General features: G+C 39.4%; 1 protein-coding gene across 2 annotated transcripts in view; it reads right to left on the reverse strand.

Annotated features, from left to right (window-relative positions):
- The window catches only part of ABCA12 (ATP binding cassette subfamily A member 12), a gene marked incomplete at both ends in the record, with an annotated part of 165,172 nt that extends 154,522 nt beyond the window's left edge, over nucleotides 1-10,650 (reverse strand). For both annotated transcript variants that reach the window (XM_080932869.1, XM_080932868.1), the window contains one exon: nucleotides 10,582-10,650. In XM_080932869.1, coding sequence (XP_080788995.1) covers nucleotides 10,582-10,650 — 69 coding nt within the window. The remainder of the gene's footprint in view (nucleotides 1-10,581) is intronic.
- Nucleotides 10,651-18,718: the final 8,068 nt, after the last annotated feature.

The following is an 18,718-nucleotide window of genomic DNA, read 5'->3' on the forward strand; positions in this document are numbered from 1 at the left end:
TGTTAAAATGATAGTACTAAGGAGCACCCACTATCTTTTGCTTGATGCTATTTTTTTAAAACCCACATTTTATCATATCATAAATTCTCCTTTAACACTTCAATAACAATTTTGATATACTGACTTTGTTTACAATTTTATTTATTCAATTTCTTTTTGTTTTATGAATTTTAAAAGACTACTGTTAGAAAAGCCACAGACTAGCCCAGACTGCCAAACACAACAAAGACATCAAAGATGCAAATATTCTTTATCTGATACAGCTCCTTTTTGTCTTCTGCTTACCAAATGCTAGAACTTGTCTAACATCACAAATAATGTGTAAACAGGTTGTGAGCATGGGTGGGAATCTCAAAATATTCAGGGCAGAACTTTTTAAATATAATTATTCTGCTGTTCTGAGGATTAAAAATAAAATCAGTGCAGAAAGCAGATTATAAAAAATATTATTGCCACAGAATTATAAATGATATTGTTATTCTTTCCTAGTCTTTGAATAGTTGATAATCGGGGTCTGTTTTTCAAACATTCTGGATACAAAATATCTATTATGCTTTTTAGGACTCAGATGAAATGTGTACTATAGGGAATTGAATTTTTATTTTAATCGAATGAGTGTGGATTTAACCATTTGCTATGGGAGACCATAGGTACTCTTTGAAGAGAAAATTCTTTTGGAATAGAAGGTGTGGAATCCATTGGTTGCTTTTAGAAGTATCTATTCATTTCTTCCAGCAGTCTTGGAAGAATAAAAAACAGAGTTGAACTATTCTAGACACCCACTTTCAAATGAGGGACAGACTATGGCATTTCTTAAAGTTGTCTTTTTGATTGATCTAATTGGATGATTTTTTTTTCATGAGGGTGCTTTGGCATATTTTGAAATTACTTTTAGTTCTATCTTAAATCCAGATTAAAACACAATCTAAGAAAGAAATTTAAGGCAATGTGGCCTCTGTTTAAGCAAAAGCCAAGCAAACAAACAAATAAAAAAAACTATCACAAAACCCATAAACATGTCTATGATTATGGGCTTTTCCTGTATTTTAGTTCACAGAAGGTTTGAAGACTTCTCTGTATACTTCATCTCAGAGGGATGATAAATACCAACGTCCTCTAGACTGTGGTCTTGGTAACATTAAAGTTGACAGGTTAATCACAAAAGCAAGAAATAAAGTTTCAGTTTCCCTAACAGCAGGGTTGCTTTCATTTCTATACTAAACATTATGATAAGCAACCCAAGAGCAAAGACAGTGTCAGGGCTCCGATACTTAATGAGCCATGACTTCTCTGTTTGTTTGGCAAAATGCAAATGTATTGATTTTACACGTAGAGCCACAGGTGTTAAGTAACGCTCTGCAGAAACCTATTCCTGAAGGTTCTGCATTTCTTGCTGATATTTTAATTATCCCAGTCTACTTCTGTAAGTCGTTTGTATTTCATGACTCTGTGGCACTTGACATTTAAAGAAGTATGCACACGAAGTTACGAATACCTTGACGGGAGATATTTGTGTTCTCAAATCATTAGAGGTTTATTTTTATCTGAAACAACCTGTCCTGTTATATCTCTCTCCGTTCATTCCTGAACAATTTATTTTAAAAAGCCATTGGGTAAAGTCTATCCATCCACACTAGGACTGAAGATGTCACTTGGCCCAAGTAAGAGGAGTGGATTTCTAAAGAGTTGAAGAGGACTATGGAGGGTACTAGGTCAGTGAGGGATGTCAGAGCCCCTGTGGGCTGAAGAACATGGTCCAAGGAGAGGAGCAGCAGTGACAACTGACAGGTTTCACATGGTAAAACTGACCAAGTTTGTCCCATTGGGGAAATCCAGATCCTCACTCTCCACCAGGGGGATTACAAACATGAAAAAGAAAACCGCTGAGATAAGTCAGTAGTGTTGGGTCAGAATCATCAACAAGAGTATAAAGTTAGTATGGCCAGCCTCGCTTGACATACCTGAAAAGAGGGAATCTCAACTAAAGAACTGGATCTACTAGGTAGGCCTGTGGACATGTCTGTGGGGACATTTCCTTGGTCAAAAGCTTATGTAGGAGGTCCCATCCCAACGTAGGTGGCACCATTCCTAGGCAAATGAGACTGGGAACACACCAGGAACCACATTCCTCCATTGTTTTCTGCTTCATTCTCCTACCCTGAGCTCTTCTCTTACTTGTGAACTGAAACTTGTAAGCTGAAATAAACCCTTTCCTCCCCAAAGCTGATTGTTGACTAAGTGGTTTATCACAGCAACAGAGTATCAAGCTAAGACACTCCCCATTTCCAAAATGTATTTTAAAACGTCATGATGGCATATTAATAAAAGCCAGCACTAGAGAGACAGAGGTAGTGAGTTCAAGGCCAGCCTGGTCTGTTTAGCTAATGGCAGGCTAGCCAGGAATATATAATGAGATGCTGTCTTTTAAAAAATAGCAGCACAAAATAATAAATATAAATGTGTTACTTTATGATCCCATCGTTCTTTCCACTTCATTTTATATCATTGCCTCAGCCCTGAAAACACTAATTTGTTCAAGAAATCTTATCTTCTCCTAGTGGACATCCAAGAGCTTCCAGTGATCATTGCTAGTGGACTATTACTATTTCCAGGCCTGGACATAGTTAGGAAATGATGTGGAAGATAAAGAGAGTTCTATTCATCAACAATCATTCAAGAGATAAATATAGGCAGACAGAAGGAATTTAATAGTTCAGAGACGGTCAAATGACGAAAACATGCAGAGGACACAAGTACCAGCCCATGAGAATTCAAACTTCAGATTTGATTCAACAGCCAAATTTAAGCATTAAAATTCAATATAATAACAAAATATCTAGGTGTCACTGAGTCTACAGATATAAACAAACGGATGAGAAAACAGATAAATAAAAAGAATGCTCGGTAAGGAGTGGAATGCATGTGCGTGTTTCCCTACGAGAATGAAGCTGGCACCACGCACTACTGATAAAATGCAATAATAGAGAGCTGCTTTCTCGGGCTTCCTACTCAAGATAATGGACTGCTGTCAAACTGGGGAAATGAATGAGCAATGCCACAAAGCAGCTCCTCCTCGGGGGATTCATGAGAACTAGGGTCATGGATGTCCAGAGAAGACTGAGAGATGATTTCGGACTGAAGGCGATGGAAGGAGGTGAAAGCCACATGCAGCATCTGATCCTGAACAGGATCCTTTAGGTTTAAAAGACTCAGTGCCAAGAATAGCCAAGCTTGAAAGAAGCCTAAGAATCTGATGGCATTTTACATTTATACATCTATACACACATTTATATATATAAAGAATCTAAGGACATATAGAAACAAAAACAACGTACATCAAGATAAATACAAGATGGGCTGGAGAGATGACTCAGAGGTTAAGAGAACTGACTGCTCTTCAAGAGGTCCTGAGTTCAATTCCCAGCAACCACAGAGTGGCTCACAACCATCCGTGATGAGATCTGATGCCCTTTTCTGTAGTGTCTGTAGACAGCTACAGTGTACTCATATACAATAAATAATGTTTTTTAAAAATAAATAAATGAAAATGTCATAATGAGATCCATTATCTTGTGCACTAATTAAAAACAAAAGGATTCTGTTCAGGATTAGAAGTTGAGAGTCTGCAGATCTGACAGTGTTTTACATTTATATAGAGAAAAACACTAAAGTATTAGGGTACTGGGGTGCTAGCCTCTAATGGTTGTGGGCTTTGTGTGTGTGTGTGTGTGTGTGTGTGTGTTTCTCTAATGACTTTCCTTTTTATTTCAAATGATTTCAAAACATAAAATCTGGAAATTATTTTAAAGACTTCTATATCTCTTCTTGAAAAGGTCCAGACCCAAACTGAAAACACAGCATAAAGATGAAGTAGTGGGAAGAGATACCAAACAGACAAGCCTCATGGGCAGAAATTCTATCTACCCAGACACAAGTTGTTAAATTTGGAGGGCACTTTTTAGCTTTGAGATGAATGTGATTACAACCTGGCAGTCAGTTCATGGGCACATGTATGTGTGCTTTTCACAAACAAACAAGCGAAACAGAGGGACAAGCATGACCCAGGAACATCAGCTAATGAGGTTGCTGTTTTAAGAACAGGTTAATCAGCAGGGTCCGTTTGGGTGGCCTCTTTAGATGTGCACAGTTGCAAGCTCTCTCGATGGACTGTCACAGTAACCCAGGCTTCCTTCAATAATTAGACTGTTCACAGGAATTGGGGAGGGAGTGTATAGGATTGTGGGAGGAGAGGGTGAGGGGTGGGGTATTGAATGTTTTCTATGTAAGATTGTGGATGTGAGGGCAGGATGCACGGGTTTCATGCCGAGCAAGTATTCTACCATTGAGCCCCTTCCTAGCTCCATGATTTTTGGTTTTGTGTGCTTTGCTTTGAATTAGTTTTCAGTTAGTGTACAGAACAATGGATTTCACTATGACACTTTCACACACGTGTCTTGATGCATCTTGTTCTTGGTCACCCATATGTTCGGGAAGTGACAGAAGATACTAGATGACATTTCTATTGTCTATGCTCAGTGACGTCATCCACACAAATGCATCAATCAAGTGTGAACTGACCCCCAAGTTTCCAGAGAGTTGATCTGTAGTGCCCAACAGCTAGAATGAATTATGCGACCGCACTTACATTGGTAAAAACCATTGTCTCAGAAGCTTTGAGACATCTCACAAAACCGATTTTCCAAAAAGAAATAGCTATCATTCCCACTTTAGGACTTTCTTAAATCTACTACTTTGTCAGAATTGCTTATTGTAACTCCTGCCAGTCTGTCTGAGTCTATTTGTGCTTAACATTGTTACAATTTTCTGATTATGTTACTAATGGGCAAGTTAGAGAACATAGTTGAACTAGGTTTCCATGCCTGTTTTAAACCTTGAGGAAATGGCTTTAAAATATGACTTCCCGATTTTGACCCTAGATCAGATACTGACTAGGGCTAGGTGTGTACATTAGACTCACAGCAGAGTTGCATTGGTTTGACTGCTTTAAGGTGGAGCATGTGATCTGTGCTATACCCCTCCTTCCTGCTTTACTCTGCGTATGTCACATCGTCACATTAATGCCTTGCCCTTGTGGATACCGGCACCTCTTACACTACAGTGGTTTGAAGTTGGTTATCTAATCAATGAATCATACTGGGTATCAGTACTAAATTTAGTTAGGGGTACTTTGCCTAAATAAAACCAGAATGCCTAGCATTAACAGTCTATTCTAGTTTACCATAGTCTTTGAGAAACTTAAGGATACTTAAGGGCTGGAGAGATGCTCAGATGATTAAGAGCACTGGCTGATCTTCCAAAAGGTCCTGAGTTCAAATCCTAGCAAACCATATGGTGGCTCACAACCATCTATAATGAAATTTTATGCCCTCTTCTGGTATGTCTGAAGACAGCTACAGTGTTCTTATACATAATAAATAAATCTTTTCTAAAAGGGGTACTTAAAATTGAACATACAATATATTATTCATCTATACAAGGTGTGTGCATATGTTAGTACAACAAAAGTTGCTGAGCAACTACTGTATACCATGGCATGAAGATAAATAAATAAAATGTTCCATCTTTTAAGGAAAGGAAACATTAAAAAAAATACCGAGTGAATGGAATGGAAAATGCTATAGAAAGATAGCATGTAAAGGGGTGGTAATTCGAAGATCAATAATTTGAAAAGCCTCAAAGGTGAAAGGGGACAGGAAGAAGAAAAGACATGTACATTAGATGGAGGGGAGAAAGAAGTAAAATCTTTCAAACAGAGGAACCATTTGACTAACGTTCATAGACAGAAAGGACGGAAGAGTATGCCAGGAACACACAACTGAATCATCAAAAGTTAGGGGGAGCATCTCTGCCATGCAGTTATTTAGCCTCATCTGAATGATTCCAGTGACAAGTCCGCTGCCCTGAGACTACATTATTGAGCAATGAATTTTGTCTGTCATTTTTGCTTAGATTGATGTAAAATTCTTCCTTCCTTTGCTTACCACGTGCTTATTTTAGTTTGGCCTGTCTGAACATGAGAGTTCTGCAAGTATCTGAAGAGAGAAAAGACCTTTTCCCTCTCAGAGTATCTTCAACAACTCTCTACTCGTAGGTCTCATTGCAAAGTGTATTTTCCTGAACTTCAAAATGGTTTAGTGGACAGGAGCCTTGCAGACATACTTGACAGCCTGATTTTGATTCCTGGATCCCTCATGATGGAAAGAAAGAACTGACTCCTGTTACTGCCACATATGTGCCTTTGCGCATGCACACTGCTACACAATTAATTATATGTGTGTATATATATTATATATGTTAAATATATATATATATTTCTAAGAATGAAATATTGCAATCAGTTTGTTGTTTTATAATTAGTGTCAGAATTCCTTACAGGATTCTGAAATATGACACCTAACACGAGTGACTGCCTAGAGTATGCACGTGCTGTGACACACTTAGCTTGTGTATCTCACTTCGCATAACAAGTTCACTTTTCTCTTGCACATGGGAAAACACAAGAAGACTAAACCCGCATCTCTGGAAGGCACAAAGCCGGAGCACTGATGTCTGAACCTAGAATTTCTGCTTCAGCAGCACAGCAATTAGCCACTGAGCTATTTAGATTAAATAGTACAGAACAGAACTCTGGCTCGCTTTGGTCTGAATATTATATTTCTATTAGTTCATCCTTGAGACTAGTAAAAGGGTTTTTATCATTTCGAAGCTAGAGAGCATTGAAAGTCATTTAGAGGTCTCCCTATGATCTAGAATCATAACTTTTTATTACAAACTTGAAAATAAAAGCTGTCCAACCTTTCATAATATAAAACACACTGAATACACTGCCTCCTCCTCTATCCGTCTCACTTTGCGTTTCTCTACAAGGCAGGAATGACCATCACGGAAGCCAACAGAGTACCCCAAGATTCACATTCAAAATCAGAGTTCAGTATCTTAAATCCGGAACAATCCTTAGTTCCACCTCCAGAATAAGGCGTGGTAGCTGACATGAACACCGTGGTCAGCGGGAATTTCTGATGCTTGATGCTGCCGTGAACGTAAGTCAATTTTCTGGATTCTCTCCTTACAGATCACAGTACTGCCTTGGAGATAGGTCAATGTTCTCTGATGGAGTCTTTAATTAATTTGCAAAGCTAGCCTACAACAGTTACGGGTTTCATGATGGAGTTTTCTCACTTGTATGTCATGCTGCATGGAGAGCAACACATTGTTGCTGGAAGCTAAGCAAGAGGCTATTTCCCCAATTCCTAAAGCACCTTCATGGCACGCATATCTGTTGACAGAATGTAAAACGTGTGCGTCTGCTATGTGCCAGGTGCCATAATTAGCAAAGGAAAACGTTTTCGAACAGTTAAAAGGAATGAAAGGACGTCATTGGCCCTCCATCTCCACGTGGTGAAAAGGACCAGAACATTCGGTCACACAGCAGAGTAGACCATTTTAATATTAAACTGATGTAGAATTAAGTCTGGGAGTAGAACTTAGTCCCAGCTGATCCTAATGTAAAGTTTATTTTAAGGCACAGACCAACCCATGTTAAGGCTTCTCCCTTCTTCCTCTAGTCTCTCTAAAGTGAAGATGGGCAAAAAGAGGGAGGGAGGGAGGAAGAGCCAAACTTGGTCCACAATGTCATCTTGACAAATTCAGGAATGTCCATATGAGCTATTTCTGTCCTCATCTGAGCTTCAGTGTGATTCCCTAAGAGTCTGAGCACTTAGAAAGGAAAGTAACCGACTAGCATTAATTTTTCCTCTTCAGGTCAGAAGTCTGAAATTAGAATCCACTTCTGATGAGACTTGAAGCCCCTAGTTAGGACCCATCTTCTAAATGGAAGATTATCCCTCCTTCTGTTTAACCCGATCTTTCAGCCCACATCTCTCTGCTGTCCCCCCTCCTGTCATTAAGTAGCATCTCACTGGGTAAGCCTCCTGTTGCTGTACATGGCTTCTGGAGTCTATCTACACTTCCCCACTATTTTTAAATTGCAAGTTCAGCAGGGTAGCCATCTACTTGATTTTCTCTGCTATCTACCATTTCTGTTGGCTCTTAATACATTTTTTTCTCCTCTTGTAGAATACATTTTCCATCATAACTGAGAAGTATACTGCCAGAGATCTTTTAAATAAACAGGAAGTATCTATGGCCTACATAGTAAATAAGACCTCTTCTTTGGAAGGTTGAACTCTGAGCAAAGATCAGAGAAAATAAAGACTTAGAAGAAACAAAGAAAGCATAGTACAGACAACAGATTCATCAGTGGGGAAATCTGACTTTGAGTATTGAAACCATGGTGTGACCTTGAATAAGTCCTTGAACTCTCTGGAATTCTGTAAAATTGTCGGTTGCATAGCCCTAAATATTTTGAAATTTTCATCTTCAGTTTTCTAAGTAAGAGTAAAATTCATTTCAGATGCAGCGTTAAGAGAGGTTGTCCCTGCAAAGTCTACCCCAGATGAATACTTAGGTTACGTCCTATTCTTACGCTCTTTCTCCAGTCCTATAGCTGTCCATCAATCTTGAGACACTCCCCATCATCTATGTGCATTTGAATGTTCTCCGTAGTGCCCAATCTACCTGCATATTTTTCATCTTTCCTTTTCTTTCTTGTACCTTTGTTTCTGCACTCATAGATTACATCATCTTCCTTTAATCTTTCTTTCCCACCGTCTAGCTGTGTGACAAAGCATCTTTTTAAAATTAAGGGCCAGTTGACATAGGGACAATGCCAGCATTTTCCTTGCCATTCAATAAGAACAGTTCATTTCCAGTGTCACACACTGTCATCTGGATTTCCTTGAGTATGAAAGTCTGTCTTTGAAATTCCATTTTCAGAATTAATGTACAGATAAAGATGCTGGCATTTCGAAAGCCTGATTAGGGAGAAGAAAATTCACTTGAAATCCTGGTGTGTGTTTGGGGTAGCTTGGGGTTAAATGGTTAAGATTTTAGAAACTGCAAGGAAGCAGGCAAATTTGGCATTGATTTTGTCAACAATATACCACTTTTCACTTCTCTTTTTTTTTTGGTTTTTGTTTCTGATTTTTTTAATACATAAATTTAAATAAATGACTTCTCCTCTATTCTCTGTTTGCATAAACTTTCATCATTAATTTGATTAAAATAAGATGTCGGTGTTACTCAAATCCGTCAGGAACTTATATTCATTAGAAAGCAGTTGGGAATCTAGGTCCACACTTAGATCCTTCCACATTAAAGATCTGACGGGCCTTGTGCCCATTTTATAAGTGGAAAATCCAGAGCTCAAGTGATAGGTGCTGTGTCATCCTGGGAGGAGCCCTGACTCATGCTTGGGACATCCACATACCCACAACTGTGTTGCCCTAGTGAATGACACCTAGAATCACCCACGTGGGAAGTATGGGGGAAAATTCTTTTTCTGTGCTGTGTTTTCAGTTAACAAACAAAAAAAGTCAATGATTTCATAATTTTATGTTTATCACACCCATTCGACCATGTGACACTTTATGACTTAAAGCCCTGACTATCAAATTCCCTAAGTTAAGTAACCACCTAACTAATTCTTCCTTTTAATACATACATTAGAATGCTGGGGTTTCAGGCTCTGCAAGCCAGTGCAGGGTGAGATAAGGAGCCAGGATCAAATGCTGGGTTTTTATGATGCAACGATTTGCATATCTGCCTTACCCAACTGAGGCTAGAGTGACTGCTCTAAAGAGAAGAGGATTCAGTAAGGTTTGGGATTCTCTTAGGGCTCATACATTCTTCTGAATCCATAACTCACAGAAACATATTCTTCCATCGGCTCTCTGGACTCTCTCTGATGGAGTTCTGAATAGCTTGGCTTTGTAATTTAAAAAACAAGCATTAATTTGATACCATCATGATGTGAAAGGAACAGCAAAGAAAATCAGTGGTATTCTTAAAAACAGGAATATATATATATATATATATATATATATATATATACACACACACACACACACACACACACATATAGATATACATATGTATCTGTATATCATACACACACACATGTGCACACACACAAAATCTCATTTCCAGTGAATGATTTTTAAATACTTGAATTCCTTTTGAACATTTTCCATTCTAGCAGCCTTCATCCTATAAACTTTCCAACCAAGTTCTTAATCACTTTACAATTTCTGGAGCATTCCTTCCCATCTCCAATGCCCTCAAATGTTACTTTCATTCATCCCATTAGAAATCCACCTTGTTTCTAATGACATTAAGAAAAATTCCGAAGGCACTCTGGCTTGCACCCAAACTTCCACACCAGTACCAGTTTATCCAGTCACGAGGTACATCCTTTGCTTTGCCCAGAGATTGTCCGGATTTACTCTTTTAATTTACTCAAATCAAAAGGCTGCTTTGGGGGCATGTTAAGACTCGCCCCATTAGCTGAAAGATAGATGGAGGCAAGAACTCTAAGTATCTTCTTTCTCCTTTGAAAAATGCCTTTAAGCTCTTCTCTGTCTGGCTCTCATTAACATCACATTTTAGGATTTATTGCCCGCGCTCCCACCTTAGACAAAACAAAACAAAGAAACTCCTCACCGGCTGTCTTTTGACACCTAGCCAATTTTTCCACACCAGGATCCGAAGCTGATGAAACAGGGAAGCCATCCTTCAGATACCCTGAACAAAAAAAAAAAAAAAAAATTCCTGTCTCTTCCTCCGGTTCTCAAGACAAGTGGTGTCCCGTCTAACTTGCTATATGCCGATGGGTCAGGAGCCTTTTCACGGCATAGCTTCGTAGAGCCGGGGTTAAGAGGCCCTCAGCTCTTCTCTTCCCAAGGATTTGTTTTTCCGGTCAGTAAATCCTTAATCAAGAAACTCTTCTCAACCAAAATGTCTTCGGGAGCGAGGAGCCAGCTCCGTGCCTTTCAGTGCCTTGAGCTTATTGTAAAGTAATGCCTCTTGTGCGAAGTCCACACTCCAAAGAGAATGAGTATCATTCAGATAATGCCCCACTGTAAAACAAACAAAAGGTGAACCCACACCTCCTACTCTCCAGAAATTAACTGCCTATCCACACCTTAGAGAACATGTCACCTGCACTCGACGCGTCATAGGAATTAGGCGGGACCCTGGAAGGGCCAGTAGGACTTGTCCTACATCCTTTGGTTTCTTCCCTACACATAGTCCCTGCTGTGGCAGGAACTGGGCACTGAGGATTTTACAGGTTCCTTGGGACAAAGAGTGGCTCCCGGAGTGTTTTAAGTCAGATGCAAAGCTGTGATCTCGGCCCATGGTTAGATGGTAGACTATGATCGCTCCAGAATCTTAGCTTCTGATTGGGGAACGTGACAAGTCCAGTTGAGCTCTGGCTCCTGTCACTATGCTAAGCACGATGCCAATGTTTAATTGTCAGCGGAAGATAACAAAAATGACATGGTGTGGGTAGTTAAAAGTTTAAAGGGGGCACAAAGTGACCCAGAATGTTTCTGCTATCCTCTCTGCCTAGGATATTCTCTGCCCCATCTAGGTCTGTACCTCTCAGAATTATCTCCATGACAACATCTTCCACATAGACCTTTTAAATGACCTCATCAGATGTATCTCTCCTTCTTTAGAGTTCATTGCAATTCTTTGCAACTATCTCTCTCCAATAATTTATATTGTGCCTTATTGTTAAGTTGAATATCTCAATTAGTTTAAAAATTCTATGAGGACATGAATGATTGTATATCACAGTTCTTGGTGTATGATCAGTGCTTAAAAATCGTGACTAGATAAAAAAAGATAGACCATATAAATAAGCCAAGCAAATTCATATTTGATTCTAACTTCTTGACCTGATGGATGGAAACTCTACTTGCCAAATCAGTTACAGCATCGTTTGAGTTTTTCAAGTCAGAAGTAAATGCTGGCTCAGTTGCCTGGTCTCCATGCCAACTCTGGGAGCTTGGTGGCAGCCAGCCTGGGGCAGACTGGATCCATGATAGAACATGCCCATTACCTCAGCTTTGGCTCACCTTACTGTAAAGTCTCCAAACCCAATCCACTAGAAAACAGGCCTGAGTTTGGAGAATGTGTCCCTTGCAGGTTTTTGTTTCTAGACAAGGTTACAAAGGGTTCTCCGAATGAAAGAAAGCCTCTAAAATAGTGTGCCCCTTCAATTGGGGGATGGGGGAGATGAGGGCAGAGCTAAGATTTATCTAACTATCACAGTTCCTGAAAAATGACTGCAGTTTCTGTTGTTCTGAAATCTTTAGCTGCTGTCACAATCCACAAGTGTGTAATGGTTCACAAACAAACAGCTTAGGTGGGAAGACAAACTAGGGCTGGGATGGGAGTCTAAGCACTGAAGGACATTGCAGACATGGTGGCTTCAGGTAACTTCAGGTCAAAAGGGCCTGAATCTTCCTGTGACTGATGCAGGGAGGTGAGAGATGTACCATGTGACTTCTAAAGAGCTGTTTGTCTAGTATCATCTCAAAATTGTGCTGTTTGGTGGCCTCTCAGGTGGCCTTTTCGACTGGAAACGTTCATCTACCACCTCTGACTGTCCAGGGAAGATAACACATCTCATTACAAGCCAGGACTTTCTTGGGAGATTAATTTCTTCAGCATAATTTCCTAGCTAAACAGAAGGTGCTCCACATTCATTGGATAGCCCTTTGCATGGGAAGGAGCATTGTAACTGGTCCAAATATCACATATATTTCCATGGAGGATGGGAAATCTTCTATAAAATGTAATTTGCAGTGGTTTAATTAAGTTGAAGTACATTTCTTTAAATGTGTAAATTTCTTTTAAAAGGAGATTTTTTTTCAAAGATGACTTTTTAAAAGTCTAACATTAAAAAACATAAATCTTGGAAAGTGTAGCTTACATAAATTAAGGATAATATACTTTACACAGACAAAAATGCAAAGTGATTCTTAGGACAAACAAAAAGACACAGGAGGAAGAAAGTTTGGGGACATTTAGAAATAGATATCTTACTGGGGAGAATGTGGCATTCTCCTCATTGTAGGTGGAGGTGCTGCTGACAGCTAAAGATTTTCCTTGAGGGAAGAAAGGTGATTGTTAAAACTAATCTGCACCCAAATACACAGCTTCTAAGAACATTTTTACACACACACACACACACACACACACACACACACACACAAAGGGTAAATTACTGAGCAAACAAACAGAGGCAAAGTTCGAGTAACACAACCTAAGGAAATGAAAACCATTCTTGCTTACACGGGCATAATCATGCCTATAATTCCAGCATTCCACTTTGGGTTCAAGGCCAAGCCCATGCCAGGTTCCAAGACAGTTAGGATGACAGAGTGAGAATCTGTCTCGAAAAGAATCAGACAAGCAAAAGCAAACCCTTGTTAACCAGTCAAGCCCTGCAAACATTCACATGGGGTTCTTCTGAAGAGTTAGTATCACTCCGGTTTAATCACCCACCTTGCATGTCAGCCACGCCAGTGCTTAAGGTGGAGGTTAGCAGACCCAAGTTGTCTTCAAGAATGATTTCCATCATACGTACCCGAACTCCCTTTACTTTCTGTTGATGCCTCTACTCCCTGGAGATCAGTGGGACCCCTTTGTCAGTCAAGAACCATCTGTCTACCTCACCTTTGGCAGTAGGTGTCTTTATGTGCTCACCTAACCAGCAGTAAGACAGGATGAGTTTATCATGGGATGTGAGGACTCTGAACTCTTCTTCTTTCCAAGATCTATTGACTGCACGTTTTAGGAGCAGCCAACCCAAAGTTGACTAATCTAAGTCCAGAACTCATTTTGAGAGGACATGGCCACCATCCTTCTGAGGTTGCTTGTGTCTCAAACCCTTCAAAACCACCTCTGACTACAGAACGTCACTTAAGCAATGAGCCCCCCCCCCCAGGCTTCATAATGGTTCGGATTCAGGATCTGCATGACCAATGGGTATGGTAGCTCTTATTAGACAACCAGTCCTGTAGCACGCTCCACAGCTGAACCAGTCCAGCCCCACAGACAGGGCATTAATGTGGCTAGAATACATTTTAACGGTATTCATTGAATTATCTCTTATATAATAATAGTAGTAATAAAAATAAAACCAACAGACTATAAAGCCCCAGTCTGTGTAGCTTGTTACCATATAATAAGACTCCAACACAGGAGCTGCTCCACAGTAAATGGTTAATTATTGCTTAGTAAACAATGAACAGCAAGCACTTACTAAGCAATTATCGAATCATCAGAGGAGCCTTACCATATTGAAACTGTCACTATCCTCCTTGTCACAGAAGAAAGTGGCATTTGGTGATTATTAGCAGACCCAGCTTGAAGCATAATACTGAGAAACAGCAGGAGGGCATAAAAGTATGTATGTATGCCCATACGTTTAGTGTTTACAGTACTCTGTCTCCAATACCCCAGGCTGGACTTAAAGGGCAAGACAATAAATAAATATGTAAATTAATTAATAAATAGATAATTTTTTTGTAACAGAGCATTTTCTGGTTCTCTGGAAAACACTTTAAAGCTTGTTTTAAAAGTACATTCAGAAAATAAAAAAACCAGTATTGCCCAAATGTATTCACAAGAATAACTGAAGAAGGCTCTGCTTTTTGCTTTTAGGCTTCTTGGTTGAGCACCAAAGCATTTCACAGCCAGCTCTTGCCAGTTCCATCCGAACTGTACCTGCAGCCATCACCACTACCATCTGCTGTGGTGCGGTAGAGGACTGCTCACTTTCAGACTTTGTCATCCTCTTTCCTCTGCCCAAAATGAGCTTGTGATCATTCCTAAAGGGCCAGTTCAAGTGTAACTTCCTCTCCGAGACCTTTTCCAGACCTTCCAACCACCACACCCCACACCCAGCTGAACTAATTACTCCTTCGGGAGCTTTCCCATAAATCTTTGTTCATAAAAATAGCCAATATCTCCCTACCTTGTATGACACAGTCAGTACACTTCCACCTACTCTCTGCTCTCCTGGGATACAGAGATGATGTCTAAGGGAGTGCCAAGGATGGAGAATGTATTCTGTCACCAAGTGTGTGAAGGACTGTGGTTGTGGTGTATTAAAGAGCTTGTTGGAAAGGGGAGATAAAGATGGAGTTTGGGACCTACTACTGAAGAACAGATGGTGACATAGTGTAGACGTAGAATGGGAAGCTACTAGTGATTCTTCCACAAAGAGTGTGGAACAGAGTTGGTGACATGGGTATAAGGTGGTCCCTGAAGTTGAGATCTAAAAATCTTCCTTTCAAATACACAAAACATGGAATGGACGATGAGGTAAAATACTTCAGAAAATGTAATGGCAATCAGAACGACAATTTGACTCCCTTTCCTACCAGGCTGGTTTTTTCACCAGTTAGCATCAATAATGAGTTACTATTTTTAAGATATTGACTTCGTGCATTAAGATGCTGTGGCATGCTAATCTCACACAGGAGCTAATCTAGACGATAAACATTGGAGGTCAACATTAGCTTTTCTACTCCACAGATGAAGCACAGGACAAGATGCTTTCCCAGGTCACATAGCTAATGATACTCAGAGTAGTGATTTGAGCCCAGGTCCTTATGTCTACAAGGCCTCTCATGAAGGAAACCTGAGTAAGGAACTGCCTAACTTCACACATTAAACCCATGTGGAAAGACACCCCAAATTGGGAAATTGAAGATAACTCACAGCAAAAATAATAATAATAATAATAATAACAGCACCTTCTTTTACAAAGAGGAGAGACACCACCCTAGGATTAAGATAATGAGGCATCTATTGCTAATACTTCATTACCTAAGATCAGACTGTGTGGAAGGAGCCCGTAGCCAATGCTATGAATCAGGGAGGTATGAGGAGGTAATAGAGAAAAGGTTATCAGCTGTCCTGTCCTGAGACGTTCCACTGAAAATGTAGACAGAATAGCTGATTTAAAAGTCAGCAAGAAACAAAGCTGGCCTACAAAACTGACCAAGAAAAAGACGATTCCAAAGAACTGAAACCAGGCTCTAAGACAAGTAGATCCTCCAAGATGGTTGCAAGGCTGTGGACTTCCTATCACAAATGACAGCCATGTCAGGACAGCCAGTTTGATAAAGCAGCTGATTATCTTAGCATATGGGCATGGGAATTTCATGGCAATTTACAATCTCGCAAAGAACTGCTCACCCACTCACTCAGAGTGAGTAATAACCAAGTTGGTTAGACAGGTAGAGTGTGTTTAATTAGCAAGTTTTACTCCATGTACTGAAGTCATCCTGAAAGAAGAGGTAAGAAAAGGCTTTAAAAATTGGTGTCCCCTCTAAGCTGGAGAAAACCTCAAGAATGAAGAAAAGATTTGACATAAGGTTTCAAGAAAGACCGTGTGAATTTTAACCAATTCTTCATCTTTAAAGACAAAAGAAAAAGTGAAAATGAAAAAAAAAAATATTCTCCTCTCATTTTAAGTTTTCATTCCCTAACATCTAGAGCAGCTGAACACACACACAGACACACACACACACACACACACACACACACACACACACACACACTTTTCTTTATGGAAATGATTTAACAGACAAATGTCTTCACATGTTTACTCTGGTAATTAGTCTCCCCACTGAATTCCTGGGAGAAATGAATTTTATAAATATTGAAGAAATCCAATATAACTAGAATTACAGGCTCTCCTAAGACACCAGAAACTATCTGGAAAAGAGATCCCTGGGCTAGGAAATAGACCTTCCTGGGATTTTTAACATCTCAACTTCCAGTAAAGAAAAACCCTCACCCTCTCATCCATCCCCTCGACCCTGAGCAACATACAATTTTTCTCTATGTTTTCTGCATGCAGTTACTATTTGGAAAGGATAAATCTAGAAAAGAGTCACTGGCAAATGATTTCAATTGGTCAACATATCTTGGTCAACAATCAAGCAGTCACTGGCTAGTACGGAGAGAATCAAGATCTCCGTTTTCAAGTTTCTGTGTGTGCCCAACTGAACAGCACCTTTCTTATATGAAGTCCTTGACAAGCAATATGTTGAAAGTGGAAGAGAAGGAAAGAACCAGGGAGAAATGGAGCAAATAAATTAGTGAGCAGTTGTCATTGTACTGAGCTGCCTGATTGCTCAGTTCCTAAGCCAGAGGAAGTACTTTTTAATTAAGATAGAATTTTGGGTATACACCTGGTCATTCCCAAAATATTCATTTTATAATATGAATTATATTATATATAAAAAGTAACCTGTGATACTTTTTACATAAATATGGAAAGAACAGCCACAAAGTTTCACTCATCATGTAACTATATATAGATTGTAAACGTGAGGGCAATAGAAGGCAATAAAAATAAAACATCTGGCTCTCTGGTTATGCATTTTAACGAGGATTTTAATGATAGTGTGAGGAAAACAGAGCATATGGACATCATACCGGTGACATTTGCTATAGAGAACCGAGGCTCTGAACCAAAGTTTTCAACAGAGAGGTTCAGCTGTAGTTTTCTAAGCACACCAGTTCAATCTATCCTCAATTAAGTAGCTGCACATTCCTGTCATTTTTGTTATGTGAACATTGGGTTTCTATTTTATCCCTGTGTCAACAGGAAAGCATTATGATAATACAAAGTGAGTGTAATTCAACTGAGAACAATTTGAGTGACAGAAACGAAGCAGTCTTGTCCAGTGTGATATCGCCTGCAATTGCGTTCTGGGTCGTGGGACTGTTTAGAAGGCTGGTTGTGTTCTATATATAGACTATAATTAAAAACAAAACCTGTCCAGCATTCTCTGAGAAGCTTGCATGAACTTTTCTACCACCAAGGTGCCTCTTCTGGGAAACATAATCTGTTTCTCACCTACAGCTTGACCCTCAACTCCTCTGCCTCCTGCAATAAAAAAACTTTATTGCTTAAAGCAAACATCGAGTCTTCCTCGTAGCACAAGGAATCCGTGAAATGAATTCTGTTGATGCAGTGGTCCCTCAGCCTCCAGAGGTCACTGGCAAGATGCCATTTTGTTATAGCAACTCCATTCCCTAAACCATAGGTCACGTGAGAAATGTCAACTCATGTTGAAAGAGAAGGCACTAATTTACTGCAAAATGCCTGAGTGCTGCCAGGGTGTATTTGAAGAGTTGCTTTGACAGAGAAACTGAGAATGGGGTGGGGGTGGGGGTGGGTAACTTAGCAGAGAGATGTCAGTGATCATATATGAGCAGTTTTGCATATCTCTACCACTTCCTGTCCCATTGGCTTCTGAGGCTCTGCTGCTTTCTCTACAAAGTACCGTAATCATTCTTAGTCCGCAGACATGTTCTTATTCTAAATGGTCAAATAAATCTGGTTAACTCAAAGTGACCCAAGGCTTCTCTGTCCCTGAGTTCATGAGTGTGTGCATCTACAGACCCAACCACTATGTTTTCCTAAGGGCATATTTAAACCATCTTTATTATAGAACTGTATTTCATTATAAAAGTGTATAATAAATATAATACCTATAATATCTTTTTATAGAACAATATAATCATGTGTATATATAATAATATTATGTAATAAACTCATTTATATACATACTTTTTTAGACTATTCGGTTGTCACATCAAGCTTTTTTGAGGAAGTATTTATTTGTAAACCCAATTTGAAAAGGAATTTTAAAATTTTAAATGCATAGAAACTCTATATATTGGTTATACATACAAAAACAAAAATAAGATCATGTGCTAAGTATTGGTGAGTTTAGTACCCTCACTGGAGACTGGTATG

The sequence above is a fragment of the Micromys minutus genome (assembly GCF_963924665.1).
Source record: "Micromys minutus genome assembly, chromosome: 19".
NCBI lineage: Eukaryota > Metazoa > Chordata > Mammalia > Rodentia > Muridae > Micromys > Micromys minutus.